Below are 18,658 nucleotides of genomic sequence, written 5' to 3'. Positions count from 1 at the left end.
TAACAGGCCCTGTGAACCCAGTCTCTGATCTCCAGCCCTTGCTAGGAGACAAGTGGGATCTGGTTCGACATGCATCCAAGTTTGCTTTCAGGACACTGGCTTATGCACACATGTGCCAGGCACCAAAGCAGCCGCCTGAATCAATCCACACATGCTGGACTCAGGAGCTACTTACTGGCACGTAATAGGTTTCCTCTTCCCCGTGTCTCCTCTTCTTAATGCCAGTTCCGAGTGCCGGAATCCCTTGGGGACTCTGCTTGAAAGCTGGGAGGGAAGGGAAAAACAGGAGATACTGTTGTGGCTGGTCTTAACCTGAGCCAGAGTTGGGCCTCTTGTTGAAACAACTACCCTTCTTTTGGGGCACGCACAGAACTGGTGTGTGGCAAGGCTGATATACAGCATAGTCTTCCCTGAGATGAAGGAGGGACTTCTTTGGTTACTGCTCCGACTCTTGGTCTCTCCTCAACCCTCCATCCCCCAACCCACATCTCTTCTGAAGGATGAGCATCTGGGCCCACGGAAAGCAGCACATGAGAGACTGGAGCACTGCATCGAATCTGAATCCAATCCAGCAGGTAGGTTTACAAGAGTCTGGTGGGAGCACTGATGAGACCAGTTGGCAGGGGGCACAATGGCAGGAGAGAAAAGATGTCTGCTTTTCTTCTCTGCTTATGAGCTTCTCAGAGACAGATGCTGGGCCACTGTGGGAATCGGGGCTGGACTAGATGGCCACTGGCTTTCTTGTGTTGGATGGTGCTCCTACGTCAGGAAGTGGCTGTCTCTGGTCTGGATGTGATGTTCAGCCCATTGGTCACTACCTGCCAATCCATGAGGCCACCTGATGTGGGCTGCATCAGTGGCAGATTGCAAGGGGTCAGAGGGGGGCGGCAGATCTGGAGTCCCTTTCAAATGCATAAACTTTGAAAAATGGGATTAAAAAACCTAAGAATTATATTAGAGTGGTAGCCTAGACGTATTAATTCAGAAGTAAGTCCCACTGTGTTCAATAGGGCTTCCAGGCAAATTTGCCTAGGACTGCAGCCTTAATATACCAGGTGATGCAAACTGTTTCTTGGGCAGTGGAAGACTATCACCTAGACCAGTGTTTTCTTAAGAATGCTGGAGCTCCCTGAGGCCACTCCAGAGGTCCACAAGCACACCATAAGTGGCCGCCATCTGCATGGCGGTCCACCACACAACTACTAGCCTAAACATTCATAAATGCCCCTAGGAAAATATCTCAGTTTTCCTCCTGCTGAGCCTGATCTTCTTGGCTGAGGTTCTTTCAAAAAGTTTCAAAGGCAAGGCTTGAGTGCTCCTGCTGATGACATGGTCGCTTCTGCTGCAGGAGAGGTTGCAGAGCTCCATTCTCACCCTCGATTGCACCTCTCGTCCCTGCCCTTGAGTGCTGCCCCTCGGCCCAAGTAACTCTGCAATGACTCACTCCGCTTGTTGGGGTTGCCATTTTTGGCCGCACTCTCGTTCAGTGCTTGCTGCTCTCGATAGTGGTCCTCGTCCGCTTTTCGGTCTCTGCCAGGGCAGGCACAGATTCGGCCTTCGAAGGATCTCCTTCCCAAAACTTGCCCGCTGGGGAGCCAAAGTGAAAAGAAATTCAGGGGTTGACAAGGAGATGGGCATCCCAGCCCGGATCTAACATGGGGTGATATCTCAAGATGATAAAACAGCCACTTGCAAAGGGAGAAGTTCTCTTTCCTCGCACGTTGAAAGGAATGCATTTTCTAAGAAAATGCCTGGTGAGGACCAAGTGTGATGTGGGAGATCTGTGAATTGAATTCCCAGTGTCTCTCCCCCCCCCCCCAAAGAGCAGTCATAGTGGGATCATCTCTGTTCAGAGCTGTGGCACAGGGAAAGGGAGGGGCAACTCATCTTCCCCCTCAGTGCAAATTCCGCAACCTAAATTGAGCCCTTCCCAAGCAGGTTTTCACAGAGAGAAAAACTTCTGGACATAATTTTTGTTACTGCAAGTTTTCTTCTTCACAGCTAATAGTTGCTTGGGGGGGGGGGCAACAATTTGAATGCAGGCTACAGTCCTCTACCTCGTACATCCCAGGCCACTGATCAAACTGCACAAGTCTGATCCTCCAAGCAAAATGGGGGCAGGAGCATGACCTATGTCTGGGTCTCAACCCCCTTCTTGAACATCACAGTACTACGTCTAGTTGGCAACCTTCAGTCTGGAAAGACTATGGTATAAGCCTACAGCAGCCAGTATTCCCAGGCAGTCTCCCATCCAAGTACTAACCAGGCCTGACCCTGCTTAGCTTCCGAGATCGGATGAGATCGGGCATGTGCAGGGTAACAGTTTCAGGGTAACAGAGTCTACATCTCTCCTTTAGAGAAACTGCAAGCAATCTCCCCCCCCCCGCCCCGACACACACACACACACACACACACTCATATAATACAGTGCTGAACCTGAGCTGGAACCTCCCAACCCTGCCCACTGCCTCTCCCTTAGGGGCCATTTTTGGCAACCTCCAGCAGAGCAGATGTCACCGCCACGAACTTACTCTCGGGTCTCCAGGGTGATGATGATGAGGATGGGTCTCCTATTCATCCCGCCCACACAGCTGCTGTTGCACATGAAGTTGTAAAGGATGGTGGTGAACTCTGTGCCCACCTGGTCAAAAACAGAATGGGGGGAGGGAGAAAAACAAAGGTGAGTTTCTCAGCCAGGTGACGCAGGATAGAGTGGTGGGAGGAAGCTGCTCATCCCTAATAAATCAGGTCGGTTGGAGGAACATTTTGGTCTGAGGACTACACTAGAAGGTGGAAATTATCTGAACAGCCATCATATCACCTTGTTGTTCGGGTTACCATCATAACTTTGACAACAGTCCATTGAATTCTATTCTTTTCTATTTTTTCTTCATGCCATCCGGTGGCTTAAAAAGAGGGGAGCTGGGGGAACCCCAGCCCCGGGTGCCAGGCTACAAGGGGTTGTCCAAGAGGTCTCCCCAAGACGACAGTGGCAAGGGTGACCCTGGCTGCAGCCACCCACAAGAGAAGAGGGTGCCTAATGACCTTGGTACACCACTGGTGCCATCATATCTGAGCAGGAGGAGTTTGGGGAAGAAAGTAAGGCGTTTTCTTCCAGGGTTATGACCTGGTCTTTGAGATTTGCACCACTCTCAGACAGGGTGCGCATTGGCTCATGTTCAGTCCTGCTGTGGCCATGTGCGCCTGTGTTTCCCTTCTTGTGCATGCAGACAAACTCCTCCTTCCCTCTCCAAAGGGACCAACTGGCAGTGCTATGAAATAGGTCGGACAGTAGGGGGAGCTCCAAGCCTACCCATCAGCAACCTTCCTTCCTTCTCCCTGCTCCACTGATAAATGAGCAACAATACTGGTAAGTTTAGGTCAATAACATGTGGCAGCTCTTAAAGTCAGGATTACAGAGCTGCAAATAGACCCATTGCCAAGAAATAAGAGTACATGTGTAGTCAGCTGTGCCAGCTCTGCTACTGCTTGATTCTAAAAAGGGGAGGGTGGGGAGTCTTTAAGCATTAGGACCTTCCTGAACTCTCCCTTCCCCAGTGTGCAGAAGCTCAGGTGTGTGTGTGTGTGTGTGGGCGGGGGGGGGGGGTTTGAGTGCCATGAAGGGATCAGGGTGGAAGACTACAACCCACTGCTTCCGTAAAACCTTGGTGCTGTCATGTCCCCCACCCTCTCGCTCCCTGGTTCATTTTTCTCTTTTCTAGACTAAACACACCAGTTCCTTCCTTCAACCTTTCCTCATTGGACATGTTTTCCAGACCCCTGACTGTGCCCCCCAAAAAACCTGTTTCAATTCATCTATCTTAAAGTGTGCTGTGCGCACAGCGCCCCAGACAACAGCCAACTAGCTTGAAGTGTTTCCTTCTCCTGACTTGGAAAGGATGGTCCTCTTAATGCCGTCATTGGCCCTTTCTGCTACAGCTCGCAATTGACTGGATAAAACAAAGCAAACTTCAGGGAAAGAATCTTTCTGCTAACAAGGCCCATTACCTGGGGAGGCTCGTAAGGAACCATCACGCTCTGCCTCCCGGTGACGGGGTCGTCCATGTACTGAGACAGGTTGTTTCCTTCCACGCGGATCAGGTGGCTCGCTGGAGCTGAGAGGCCTGTTGAGGTCAGAAGCCCAATTTACCACCAATGTTTATGGCTTTGGTTGTTGTGAGAGGAACATCACTCAGCAGGAGACAGAAGTTAATGGCTGAAAGACCTCACTGGACTACAGGGTGAGCCTAGTCAAGTCTACTCAGAAGTAAGTTCCACTGCATGACAAGGAAGAGACCTTATTTCCAGGACACTGTGCCTAGGACTGTAGCCTTGAACATCCAATTCGCCCATGCTTCATCATTAGAGGTAGTCTTGTATTTTATTATGTATCTTTAATTTTTTTTCTTTTTTTTTCTTCTTCATTTATTGTGGTTTTTTCCTTTCCTTTTTTCTTTTATTATTATAAATAAATGAAACAAAGAACAAGGATTGTAGCCTTAGAATTATCAAGATAGATCAAATCATCTGCCCCAGTTTGCTGTTTCCAGCAGCGGCCAGTAGCCTCTTAAAAGTACCTGAGAAAAGCACGAAAGGAGCCTTTCCATGTTGTAAACTGCTTTCTTATTCACAGAAATAGTGCCCCTGCACATGGAGACTCCATGGAAGCAATCGTGGCTAACTACTATTGACAGATCTGTCTCTCCCCATGAATTTGTCTAATCCTTTTGCAAAGCCATCTAAGCCAGTGGCCATCAACACACAGGAGTGATTTTGTAAGTGAGTTACTTTGGGGAAGCACCTCTCCTCCCGCAAGGCCTGAACCAGTTGGCTTCAATGGGTGAGTATTATGGGAGAGGGAGAAAGGGGATGCCTTTCTTGGCGTCATTCATACATTTTATAAACCTCTGTGTGATAGTTCTTCTCCTGGTGTTGCAGCCACAGTACTTGCAAAGGACTCCGTCTGGAAGCCTTCTAAAATCCAAGCCAGACACATAATCAAATGTAGCCTTGTCCAGTCTGAGTCTTGATTTTAAAGACAGCAGCCAGGTAGGGAGACCTGCAAATGTCTTTTACTGGTGTTCAAGCCAAGCAGGAATGGCGACAGAAGGGGGCTGGTTCTGTGCATTAAGAGAGCAATGAATTCAAGACCCTTGGGCTGGTGGGATGGGGCAGAGCTATGTTCCTTGGGAGTGACAATCTTACCGTCATTGAAGTCACGCCCAAGCTCATGGTTTGGACACCTCTTCACCACCTCAGTCACGTGCTCTGCTTTCTTGTAGACTGGCATGGCCCGGATGACTGTACCTGGAGGAGGAGGTGTCGACACTTTGATCTGGATCGGACATGTCTTTGCGATCTGACAGTAGAGTTTCTTGAGCAGCGGGGAGTACTGGAAAGAGGAACAAAGTTCAGTTTGGATTCACCCCCTCCCCCTTTTCAGGGCTAGCAATGGGGAGGAGGACCATTTCCATCCTGAAACCCCAGAGGAGGGATTCAGACAACCAACTGCATCCTAACTGACATTGATCTTTGCAACTGTGAAGTGGCCAGAATTGAGGAAAACAAGGTTGTCCGAAAGCAAGGCCTGGCCCATTAATGAGGCCGACTGAGGTGGTTGCCTCAGGCACCAGACTTCAGGCGGCAACCACCTCCATCTATTTTGGAGTTCCCATTTGTTCCCACCCATTTGTCTCTACTGCCCCTTCTCCTCCTCCCTCAGAGATCTTCCACTGCTCGTCTCCTTCCACTCCTTGAATTGGAAAAGGAATGGGGGAACAGAGCGGAAGAGGAAATGGAGAGGAGAGTGGTGAGCTAGAGTGGTCCCCTACTGCTATCTCTGCAACTCTAGCCCACCATCTCAGATACTAGGAGGTCTTTGGCAGGCCCTTTCTCAAGGATGTGGCAAACAGCTGACTCACAGCTCATCCGACAAAGAGGTTTATCCAGCTTGACAAAAGTAGATGCCAATGGAATCCATTGCTTTTGGAATCTACTTGATTCCTACCATCTGGTGGCTGCAAGAGTCTATACTTGAAGGCTAGGGGGTGGGGCAGGGAGGAGACAACTGGTTTAATGTACCTGAGAAGAATTAATGCATTCTTGTCTGTCCACTAGAGTCATGGTTTTTGGTTCAACTGGAGTCTAGCCACACTGCCATGGCTGAGTCAGACATATATGATCTTTCTCCTACCCTCCCCACTGACCCAAGATCTGCGTCTCAAAGGATCCACCCAATGCAAGACTCATCTGGCAATCCCTTCTCCCCATGCTCTCCCCACCAGTAAATGAGGTCATCCAAAGCAATAATTTTCAACCCTTTTCATCTCACGGCACACTGACAAGGTGCTAAAATTTGTCAAGGCACACCATCACATCCTCCCGTGACCAGAGTAATAAATGACCCTCCCCCAAACTCCCATGACACTCCTGTGGCCCATTCACGACACACCAATGTGCCGTGGGGCACTGGTTGAAAATTGCTGCTCTGGAGGCCTTGAGATGGTGCAGGGGTCTCTGGAGGAGACTTTCCCTTTTGTGGATAAGGGTGTGGGGCTTGGCAAAACAGCAGGTGTGACTTTCTGTCACCCACCACTAAGCTGAGGGGGGTTCAGAGGGGCCACCTAAGTGGGTCGTCTGGTGGACTGATGCCCCAGGCAGTGCATCAGTGCGTCAGGGTTAGTGATCTGGCTAACCCGGACACTACCCAGCCCCCCCCCCCCAAAAAAAACACTGCATATCAACATGATCTGCTGGACTCATGCATTGATCTACAATCACTGACTCTCAACAAGCCATGACCAGACATCAGACCCATGCCAAGTGGATAACATGGGATCAGCATCCATACCACTAACACATCTTGGCCACATGGCAGGACGTCACCCCACTGGAATTGAAAACTGAGGTTGCCACAGGCTCATTGGGACTCTTTGCAAATTCAACTGGCAAACTACCACCCACTGTGTCACCTTTAAAAGAAATAAAACTCCTCCATCAACCTTCCCCTTTGAGCCCACCAATGGCATCATGAGTGTTTTGTCTGGAATCCCGCTCATTTCTGCAAGGCCCTGGGAGTGGGAGGAATTATCCCCGACATGCTGGAACAGGCACCCTTGTTCAGGGATCCCAAACATTCACCTGGAGGTAAAAATGCTCCTCCGTACACGTTGGCTTCTCGCATGGTGCATCTGCTGAGACAAGTTGGCTGGAGTTGGAAGCCGACAATAACAAGACTTCACCACTGAAAAATCCCCAAAGTACCCTCCTCAAAAACAGGCAGGCAGAGGCAATGGCAAGAGGATGCTGACACTGAGCAAGAAACTGCAGGTCCCCTCACTTATTTCTGTGCCAGGAAAGGCTTCAGTAGCTAACCTACTATAGTTCTCCCTAGAGAGGTACAGAACCTCTGAGAAATTTCATAAAACAAACTGGGCTTCCCTTCAACATTCTCATATATGTTTGGAAGAACCCTGAGATTTGCTTTGAATTCCACTGTTCTTTTCAAATATCCAACCCTTCCAGCACTGGAGCAGGATCAGTAAAAATTTTGGCAACCCTGGCTCTTGGTGGGTATGTTTAGCTACTTGATAAAATGTAGAGGCTGTATTAAGCCTTCCAATCTTCTGTTGTCATGGAAGATTGTCATGGAAGAGAACGTCTGATCTCGGAAGCTAAGCAGGGTCAGGCTTAGCTGGGAGACCACCAGGGAATACCGGGTGCTGTGGGCTTATACCATAGTCTTTCGAGACTGAAGGTTGCCAACCATGGAAGACAGTTTTGTTTTTTTTTAATTACACATACTGCCTCTAATCCTGCCCCTCAGTCACAGCCCCCCAAAACTTCAAATTTCTGGTTCTCAGTGTTAAAACAATCAACAACACACAGAGAATGCACTCAGAAAGTGTATGTGACATTTTCCTGGCAGAGATGTGGCAATCTGTTACCCAGGGCCGGCTCATCCATGAGGCCAACTAAAGTGGTTGCCTCAGGCAGAAGAATAGTGAGGAGACGGCCCGTTTCTGTCCACTTACTTGCCTTCACTGCTGCTGCTGCTGCTTCTCCTCTGACTCCCTGGACTGGAAAAGGAAGAGGGGGACAGACAGACAATGTGGATAGGGGAGTGCTGAGCTAGGACCCTGGAGAGCAGGAGAAGCAGAGGCCGGCACATTGTCAGGTAAGGGAGGTGGCCTTTGGCATGCGACCTCAGGCATCAGGAGGTCTTGGGTTGTCCCAAAAAGGATAATTCATTTTCTCTTTCCTCATGGAATTTGCCTTCTTCACTGCTAATGCGCACAGGAGCCAATGTTTACTGCGAACGACACACCATGACTCAAAGGTTTCTTTCTTGGTTTGCTACCAGCAGCTCAAACACTATTGGGATGTTTGGTTGCATCCTTTTAAATCGAGATCCTCTTTATAATATTACTGGTTACTGGAATAATCCCAAGATCCAATAATACCAAGATCCAGGTCTACAGAGCTTGCGTCCTGAGTACACTTCTGTACTGCAGCGAGTCATGGACTCTTTGCTCACAACAGGAGAGGAAACTGAATGCTTTCCACATGCGCTGCCTCCAACACATTCTTGGCATCACCTGGCAGGACAAAGTTCCAAACAACACAGTCCAGGAACGTGCTGGAATCCCTAGCATGTATTCACTGCTGAAACAGAGACGCCTGCGTTGGCTCGGTCATGTTGTGAGAATGGATGATGGCCGGATCCCAAAGGATCTCCTCTATGGAGAACTCGTGCAAGGAAAGCGCCCTACAGGTAGACCACAGCTGCGATACAAGAACATCTGCAAGAGGGATCTGAAGGCCTTAGGAGTGGACCTCAACAGGTGGGAATCCCTGGCCTCTGAGCGGCCTGCTTGGAGGCAGGCTGTGCAGCATGGCCTTTCCCAGTTTGAAGAGACACTTGGCCAACAGTCCGAGGCTAAGAGGCAAAGAAGGAAGGCCCATAGCCAGGGAGACAGACCAGGGACAGACTGCACTCCCAGTGTGGAAGGGATTGTCACTCCCGAATTGGCCTTTTCAGCCACACTAGGCGCTGTTCCAGAACCACCATTCAGAGCACGATACCAGAGTCTTTCGAGACTGAAGGTTGCCAACAATGGAATAATCCCGGTCAAAGACCTGTGTGTATAACTGGGCTATGTGCTCATCTGGCAGAACTTTCCTGAGTGCCACAAATCTGGGATGCTGTGCCCAGGCGGGGGGGGGGGAGGGGGAGCTGCGCAACTTATTGGGTTGGAGCGTTGATAGAAAAGTGATCCAATCCAGTAGAGAACCACTTAGCAACTTGCTATCAACCTGTGAGCTGGCAGCCTGGACCCAGAGTGTCACAGAGTTGGATGGGACCTTGGAGACTGGATGTTCTCCAACATGCTCGGATAAGCCGGCAGCAACATCTGTGCTCCGTGGCATGTGTCTTTTTGGTTCCTTTTCTTTGGGACGAAGGGAAGCGCCTGCGGACCTGCTCGGAACTGTATTCTCCAGGTGTCCCCTTGCTACACTCTTGTCTTTATTTAATTTATTTTTTTCCTCCCCCATTCCAGAAACAAAGTACAGGGCTTGGCAAGCCCTTACATGGCACGGCATGTTTTGCCGTCAAAAACATTCCACTGTCTCCCACCCCCACCCCCCAAATGCAAAACATGTGCCAAAAAAGAACAAAAAATCCCTTAAAAAGATCACCTCGTTGAACACTCCCAAGGTATGTTAAAACACCAGGAAGGTTCTTGTCCATACATGTTGTTATTTTCAGATAATATCCCAGAATGCAGGAGGGGAGACGTAAGAGACAGCCCAGGTAGCTAAGAGGAAACCTTTGGCTCGGCCCTGTCCAGGTCTACATAGCTGCTGGTAGCCCAGTTCGCGCCACATCTGGGCTGAAGCAGTTCAGGCCGCAGAAGGGAGCTTGCATGCCTGAATTACTCTTCCACATAAAAAGATATCCTTACATGCAGAAACCTAGCACAGAAAATGCAGACGTAACGTGCTGGAATCCCTAGCATGTATTCACTGCTGAAACAGAGACGCCTGCGTTGGCTTGGTCATGTTGTGAGAATGGATGATGGCCGGATCCCAAAGGATCTCCTCTATGGAGAACTCGTGCAAGGAAAGCGCCCTACAGGTAGACCACAGCTGCGATACAAGGACATCTGCAAGAGGGATCTGAAGGCCTTAGGGATGGACCTCAACAAGTGGGAAACCCTGGCCTCTGAGCGGCCCGCTTGGAGGCAGGCTGTGCAGCATGGCCTTTCCCAGTTTGAAGAGACACTTTGCCAACAGTCTGAGGCTAAGAGGCAAAGAAGGAAGGCCCATAGCCAGGGAGACAGACCAGGGACAGACTGCACTTGCTCCCGGTGTGGAAGGGATTGTCACTCTCGGATTGGCCTTTTCAGCCACACTAGACGCTGTGCCAGAACCACCTTTCAGAGCGCGATACCATAGTCTTTCGAGACTGAAGGTTGCCAATACAAAGCATAGTAGCCAAGAGGCTGAGCTGCAAACCAGCATTTCTCCAACCTGAATCTTCCTTCCTTCCTTCCGTCCATCATGAATTTATGAGGTATTCATAGGCAAACAGCTCCCTCTCAGACTCCCCCATCTGCGATACCGACTTGCTTTACAGGAAGGTGTAAGGACTACATTGAGATGAGTTATTTGAATGGATAGGGGATGGATAATGGAGAGGCACCCTTTTCCCTCTCACGTAACACCAGAACCAGGGAACATCCACGAAAGTTGAGTGTTGGGAGAGTTAGGACAGACAGAAGAAAATATTTCTTTACCCAGCATGTAATTAGTCTGTGGAACTCCTTGCCACAGGAAGTAGTGATGGCATCACGCCCTGATGCCTTTAAGAGGGGATTGGACAAATTTCTGGTGGAAATGTCCATCACGGGTTACAAGCCATTGTAGGTATGTGCAAGCTCCTGGTTTTAGAGGTAGGCTGCCCCTGATTGCAGCCAGGATGCAGGTTGTGTCTGTTGTCTTGTGTGCTCCCTGAAGCATTTGATGGGCCACTGTGAGATACAGGAAGCTGGACTAGGTGGGCCTTTGGCCTGACCCAGTGGGGCTCTTCTTATGTTCTTATGAATGCTCAGAAAGCACTATAAATGTTAGGTATTAGCATGTCAGGAGTCTAGCCTTGCCTTCTCACTGAAAATGCTAGTTTTCTAGGAGCCGGGAGAAATTCAATCCATCGTGAACTAGGCCAATTGGTGAAGCACTTTGGATATGAATGGACCATCTCAGGAAAAAATTGGGCTGCTCTTGTGTCTATGAAGAATGGCTGCAGGAAAGGACTTGTGTATCTGAACAGTTAGCCGTGCAAACAAAAGCTCTGCCCAGAGAAAATTAGCATGGCATCAAGCAGTGTTCTTGCTTAGCCTTCTCCATGATCAATCTTTAGGTGTGTGGATGAGCCCTTGAAGTGGTACAGCCCAGGTCTGAGAAACACCTCTACCCTTGGAGGGTTCCTGCCAGGGTTCCTAGGAAATATTATGCCTTTGAGCAGGGGTGTCAAATATAAGGCCTGTGGACCAAATGTGGTCCCCCAGAAGCAATTTATTGCCCCCCCCCATATAATTGGATCTCCCAGTGTGATACTTGGGCTCTCTCAAGGATAAGAGCCCAATATGAACAACATTTGTGCATTTTCTCTTTTGTAATTTGAAGCTAATGAGTTTCTATGTGAGAACAAAGTGTTTATTTCTGGTCATCATCAGCTTAATGATGTCAATTTCTGCTTAATGATGTCACTTCCTGCCCTCAGCAGGCAGCATGAATGCTAACTTCAGCCCTCTGTATGAAACAGGTGTGACACCCCGGCTTTTGAGGGTCTGACTCAGTAAGTTTTCCATAATTCCACCCTTGCTCGAAGAAGCTCAGGCATTCATGCTTCCGTCCATCTTTTCCTGTTTTTTTTCCTCACAACAACCTTGTGAGGGAGATTCAGCCAGAACAAAGTCACTCTATGAGTTGCAGAACACAGTGGAGATTTGAGTTCAACTCTTACTAAGCTCTAGTAGTTAGCAGTCCTGAACTGCTAACTACTAGAGCTTAGTACTTACTAACTTCTACATAACTGCAACATGATGACTCATACATTAAAAAAAAATTCTGGTAATAAACAAACATTACAGCATATCTGTAATGTTTTCCCCCCAGCTGCCTTTAACTAATGACTAATTAAGGGTTACAAATACCTAATATAAGGAAGACTTGGGTTCTAATCCCTGCTGAACCACAAAGCACACTGTGAGATCTTGGCTTGGTTTACACCAGAAGTCTGTGGACATTTACTCAGAAGTAAGATTCATTAAGTTCAGTGAGATTTATATCCAGGTAAGTCTTAGACTTGATACTACCATGGTATGTGACTGCATTTGGGTAAATGTTACACACCTCTGCTTTTAACAGGCTAATATATATATGCTTTTAACAGTGATAGTAAATGGGACTTGCTCCTAGGTAAGTGTGGGTAGGACTGCAACCTAGGATTGTCCAAAATTTTTCTGCTCGATGATGTCGCTTCCGGTGGGTCCTGTGTCATTCTAAAAAGTGGGTCCTGGTGCTAAAAGTTTGAGAACCACTGCATAGAGGTGTTTGTTTCTGGTGAGTAAGATAGGATACTTAAGATAGGAGACAGTAAGTCATACTGAACACAATGAGCTTATCTATGAGTAAAGAAAATACCATTTTCAAACACCTCTAGTCTCTGCAGAAGTATATTCCAGTGAGTTCAATGGGACTTACTCCCAGGTAAGTGCATATAGGATTGCAGCCTTAATATCCCTTACAGGGTTCTATTTTGTTCTTTTGACTTCAGGTGTGAAAATGCCAGTTCTGCTACAGACTTCAAAGTTATCCTTTTCCCTTTCTATGGAATTCCCACAACCAATTCCTTCTCTCCTTCCATGACTGCAGGGGAGACAGCACCTTGTGCCTGTCTTTCATCTCCAAAGGTAAAGTCCTAACTATTATCTTCTTATGATAAATTACTGTTGGGGAGGAAAAAAAACCCAGAATACTTCAGCTATTTCATCACTACCACAGTGGGTACCAAGTAGCCACAGGTAATTGGGTGGAAAGGTTTCTTGGAAGGAAGAGCTTTGCAGCCAAGTCACTTTCCATTGGGATGCCAACAAAAGTACCAGCACGTGCTGTTTGGGAAGCAAGGTGCGAACGGGAGCCTTTTGCTCAAGTCAGCTTTGAGTTCAACAACATTTTATGAGTGACCCTTTAAAAGAAATTATTGCAGTGAGATGATGGATCTTGAAATCACAGTTTTGGGATATTTTGAAATCATGTTAGCTGCCTGGGATTTGTGGAAAAAAATGGTGAGATCATAGAGTTGGAAAGGACCTTCAAAATCTCACGGTCGCACACACCGGCACAATTTATTGTTGTTTAGCAACTGTCACATCTAGCTCTTCTACTGGAATGTGTTGCAGGGCATAGTTGTTGCTAAAGGTTGATCCAGACACGCCCAGAGGTAAGTCTCATTGAGATCAACAGGACTTACCCCCAAGAAGGTGTGCATAGGTTTTCAACCCAAGTCTTATGAATTCAATTAATTGATTGCAGTATATCCCACCTTTCCTCTGAGGAGTGGACAGTGGCCTATATGGGGAGTTATCTTATTTTAGCTTTAACAGACAACCTGTTGGGTAGGCTGTGCAGAGACTGAATGCCCACTTGTCAGGGATGCTATCGCAGTTGCCTATAGTGAACAGGGGGGTTGGACTGGATGATCTCGAAAGTGCAACTCCACTGCTGGTAACAGAACATGCAAGAGGGGCCCTCCAGCTGACCTCAGGGCTGGGTCATTTCAGAAGTAGAAAGTAATTCTTCTGTGACCCTGATCCTAATCCATTTAGGGCAGTCAAGCCTCAGGCTTGTAGGGAGGAGAGGGGCTCACATCCCCAAAGGGCTGTCATGAACAAGAGGCAAAGACTTGTTCTCTGCAATCCTGAAGGCCATGACAACAGCCATCTTTGGACGATGCTGCAGCTCTGGTTTAGATGGCCTCCAGACCCCCTCCAATTCTAGAACAGTCCTAAATGTGTTGACTCAGGCCCTCTGATTGGCACATGCAGACTCCAGGGTTGATTATTATTCCCACTGAAGCAGGTAATGAACAAAGCCAATTTCCGGTGACCCTGCAGCATGTTTTTAACCTGGGGTAGGCAGTCAAACCTCTTTTGGGTTGCTCTGTGAAAAGGCTGGGGCAAGGAGATGGGGGTTCCCGGCCAGGTGTTAAACACACTGCTGACTCCTGTTTTGTGCCGGCATTCCCAGGCACGTCCCCGACATGCCTGGGACATGAAAAAAGTCCTGGGACAGTGGAGGCCCTTGATGCTAAGCTCCACAGCACAAATTATCTCGTTCTGCCATGTTGTGACATGGAGGATTGCTGGGGGGGGGGGCGCCACAGCCGGGGGGGGCTAATGCAGCAATTTCTGTCGATAACCCCATCAAGTCTCAACAGCTCTGACGGGGCCTTCAAAGATGTTCAGACAACAGCAAACCCTTTGTAGCAGCATGTGCCTAGCCTTGCGGTCTCTGGAAAGAGGCTAGGGGGTGTTCTTCACCTGCTCAGGTCTGGCCTGGCCATGTACTGCTCTTTGGGTTAGCTTAAATGATCCACTCTTTGCATTCTTTCACTTTACAGGATGCTTGAACTCATCATGAGCCAGAACGTGGCCCATCTTGTGTACACCAGGAGTGTCAAACTCATTTCATACAGTGGGCCGAATAGCATTCATGGTGCCTGATAAGGGCTGGAAGTTAAGTAGGAAGTGATGTCATTAAGTGGCCAGTGGCCAGAAATAAGCACTTGGTTCTCACACAGGAACTTGTTGGCTTCAGGTGACAGAAGATAAAATATGGACATTAAGAGATGGGAGCATTTATCAGGCTAGGACAGCCAAACTGTGACATCTCCCTCTCTCACCCCTTTTGGTCTGCCCCTTCCCTCATAGTGTTGCTTATCTTCTGAGGCCTCCTTCTGTGGTTTCCTCCCAAAGTCTCAGCAGAAGTGGCGCTACTGAAAGGGTAGTGCTGGGAGAGCCCAATTATCACACGGGCTAGAAGAGCTTCTGCAGGCTGTATCCGGCCCATGGGTTTTATGTTTGATGGGTTTTATGTTCAGTCCCTGGCAGCAGCTTCAGGTAAGGCTGGGAAAGACTCCTGTATGGAATCCTGAGAAGATGCTGCCAGTCAGCAGGGATGGAAGGTCCAGCGCTGCTTGACTCGGGTTGAATCTAGAGTCACTGCCCCCCTGCGACTCGACTCGAAAACGAGTCATAATGGAGGCACTTGCCAAGTCCCTGAGTTGCCCTTTCGTGACTCTAAAGGACTCAAGTCAAGTTGCCCCCCTTTAAAAAGCCTGCCGTAGAAAAAACGGGGCTGCTACCGGGTGTGTGGGGGGGGGGAGTTCTCTTTGAACACTCTCCTGATGTTGTCACCTATGTGTAAACAGGGCGCAAGGGGGTGGGAGGGACCATGTGAGAGTGGAAAAGGAAGTGGCAAGAGCGAGGAGGGTCATACACAGCAGCTTCCCTGCCTCCCTGTCTCTTTCCCCTCCCTGGACTTCTCCAGCCAATTATAAGGCAAGAACTCCCTTGGGCTCCTCCTCTTGCCTTCTCTCAGCCAAAGAAAATATCAGAATGCCCTTCCTTTGTCCGATGATCATTTGTTCCTTTTTTTCCTATCAGAGATGGGCAAAAGAGCTTATTCTTGCCGCCCTCGCCCCCCGCTCAGATGCAAGGCTCTTCCCTGCCTTGCAGCTGGAACTTCCCTGCTGCTTGCATGGCCCCACAAGGTTTTTCATACCACAAAAACCGTTAAGCAAGCACATCCAGACAAAGGCAGACTTGAGTCTGCATGTGTGGGGATGAGTCACGAGTCAGGGGGCTCTGTAAGTCTGTAAGTCCATGAAAAACATTTTTTGCGACTTGAGTCTGAGTTACCTGACTGGAGTTCCCATCCCTGCCAGTCAGTGTCATGAGTACTGAGCAAGATGGACCAAGGGTCTGACTCAACAGTAAGCAACTTTCTCTGTTCAAGAGCTTGCAAGTTAACTAGGGACAGTGGAGGAGAAGAGGTGGCAGTCAAACTTGAGCCTGATCATGCTTGAGTTTCTTGGAATGACAAAGGAATGAAACAACAGAGAAAGAGGGAAGAAAGGGGAAGTGAGATGCAGGCAAGCTTCTAAATTTGAGGAAGGGGGAGGATCAATTCCATGCTTTGCCCAGAGCCCATAAACGACATTAGAACTGTAGTGAAAATATGGTACCCAGAGCACATTAATGAGGCTGACTGAGCATCTCCTAAGCCAGTGCTCTTCAACCTTGGGGTCGTCACCCCATTAGGGTCTCAGTTGAGGGGTTGCAGTAACTTACAAGAACAAAATAAATTGAAGACCACCGGACTAGAGCAGCATCAGGTAAAGAGGGAGGCATCTGGTGTACCACTTCAGATTGTGTCCCAGTCCTGCTCAGGTCATACAATTTTGCTAAAATAGCTTTCACTAGTACAAGGCTTCATGGTAACTTTCTGCATTCTCTAATAAGAATATTTGGTTACAGTGAATAGTGCTGGGAGGGCGTAATGAGAATGGGGAGTGGGTGGTGATGGGAGCAGGGAGTGACTGGGTAGGGTCACCAGAGGAGGCAGGATAGATGGTGTCCCCCAGGTCCCACATGTTGGTTGGTTGGTTGGTTGGTTGGTTGGTTGGTTGGTTAGATGGTGTTGTGGCATGAAAAATGTAGAAGACCACTGTCCCAAGTTCTAGCCCAGCCATTCCCAACATTTTAGGGGGGGGTGTTGCACCCCTTTAGGAGCTCTTCCTAGGTTCCAGGGCCCCCTGTCAAACAAGGATACAACCAAACAGATAAACAGAAAATCCCCTTCTCATAATTTTCAGCCTGTGGCTCCCTTCAAATGTGCCAGGGCTCCCAGAGGGCCATATGACTCCCACTAAGAGTGGCTACTCTAGCCCACCGCTCTCCTCTCCTCTACATCTCAGTTTCTCTCTAGCCCACCCCTCTCTTCTCATTTCAGTTTCTCTCTTGTCTGCCCCATGCCTCTAATCCACACTTCTGTTCTGTCGCCCCCTTCTTTTTCCAATCCGGGGAGCAAGAGGACCAGAGGCAGATGGCGGTAAGAGGGGAAAACATTTTGCAGGCTGCCTCGGGTGCCAGGAGATCTTGGGGCCATCCTTGACAATGGTTCACCTGTGCTCCTATACTGAATGCTGGAAGGAACAGGGTGGGTGTTCCAACCCGTAACTTCAATTATGATTTGCAAACCTTTGCAATGAGGTCCAGTTCAGGAAGGGTTTACTGAGTGGCCACAAAGAACTTGGGTCAGATTCTAGTTGTGAAAGCTCATTCTCCTTCCTGCCTCCACACTTTCCTCTTCCATTTTTTTTCCCCTGTAAACAAAGCGGCTGTTTCAGGCATGGTTTTGCTGGCTGAGTTTATTTTTCCTTCTCTGCTTTGGCTTTTCATCAAAGGAGCTGTCCTTGGTATTTCTGACATGGAGTGGACTGCATCTGGCAAAAGGACAAAGGTGGAAGGAAGGCCAAGTATCAAAGTGTATTCCCTATCATGATTTTTTGTTGTGTGTGTGGGGGGAGGGGGGAGAACATCCTAGAAGTTACACTTAACAGGGTCCAGGACTGGTGCCCCCTGAGTCAGACCCTTGGCCCTTCTAGCTCAGCACTGTCTGCAGTGACTGGTAACAGTAGCCTTCCACTGAGTCAAGCCTGTTCCATCTACTCTGTGTTGTAAACACTGACTGGTAGCAGCCCTTTGTAATGGCAGCAGCGTGCGACCTCCCCAGCTCTCAAAAGGTCTTCTTAAGTCCTTAAATGTCCCTTCCAGTTTTCAGCAGAAACCAGAAGTTTTAAAGGCCAACTGGAGCACTCTGAAGGCTCCAGGATGGGGAGGGGGTGGCATTCTGTGGTCCTGGCCACGGGCAGCATAGGGGCTAGGATTGCCAGTGGGAAAGCCTACAAGCAGAAGGCAAATACCCCTATCAGGGGTAACAGCAATGGCTGTTGCTTCCCTGAAGCTGCTATTCAGAGATGTTCATCCAAACTGGAGGTAGTTGCAGTCATCATGACAAGTAGCCATGGATAGATTTGTTCTTCATGAATGCATCTAATCCCCTGTGATGGTCAAGGTCCTCTTGTTTTCTTCCTCTGGGGTTGTGGTTTGGGTGTTGGACTTAAGACTTGGGAGATCCAGGTTCAAATCCCCTCTCAGCCATGAAGCTTCCTGGGTGACCTTGGGCCAGTCACAGTCTTTCAGCCTCACCTTCCTCACAGGGTTGTTGTGAAGACAAAGGGAGGGAAGGAACTATGTACACCACTCTGAGCTCCTGGGCAGGGTGAAAAGGTGAAAGATAAATAAGACAAGCCTCAGGGCCAGGTGCCCTGAGAAAAGGGCTTCCCTTTGAAATCAGTGCCACTGCAGAAAGAGTGCCTGGCCTTGGTGGACTGCCCTTCTCTGTCTGAGTTCAGTTCAGACAAGAGCCCTAACCAGCTCGTCCCTGGGATCAGCATGCCCCAGCCAATTTAGCAGCTGAGCCCACATGAACAAGTTAGAGAGCAGGTAAGGATGCTCAGATAGTCATA

General features: G+C 48.8%; 1 protein-coding gene and 1 pseudogene across 5 annotated transcripts in view; both read right to left on the bottom strand.

Annotated features, from left to right (window-relative positions):
- The window catches only part of TP73 (tumor protein p73), a 56,240-nt gene that overhangs the window by 14,008 nt on the left and 23,574 nt on the right, over positions 1-18,658 (bottom strand). For 4 of the 5 annotated variants that reach the window (XM_066636732.1, XM_066636736.1, XM_066636737.1 and 1 more), the window contains exons 2-6: positions 5,206-5,392; positions 4,009-4,124; positions 2,532-2,641; positions 1,445-1,587; positions 176-264 (exon numbers count right to left, since the gene is read on the bottom strand). In XM_066636732.1, coding sequence (XP_066492829.1) covers positions 176-264; positions 1,445-1,587; positions 2,532-2,641; positions 4,009-4,124; positions 5,206-5,392 — 645 coding nt within the window. The remainder of the gene's footprint in view (positions 1-175; positions 265-1,444; positions 1,588-2,531; positions 2,642-4,008; positions 4,125-5,205; positions 5,393-18,658) is intronic. The other variant, XM_066636735.1, reaches the window with a different exon arrangement.
- Positions 2,215-2,331, bottom strand: LOC136660965 (5S ribosomal RNA; annotated as a pseudogene).

The sequence above is a fragment of the Tiliqua scincoides genome, chromosome 9 (genome assembly GCF_035046505.1).
Source record: "Tiliqua scincoides isolate rTilSci1 chromosome 9, rTilSci1.hap2, whole genome shotgun sequence".
Taxonomy (NCBI): Eukaryota; Metazoa; Chordata; class Lepidosauria; order Squamata; family Scincidae; genus Tiliqua; species Tiliqua scincoides.
This window is presented reverse-complemented; position numbering and strand designations above follow the sequence as displayed.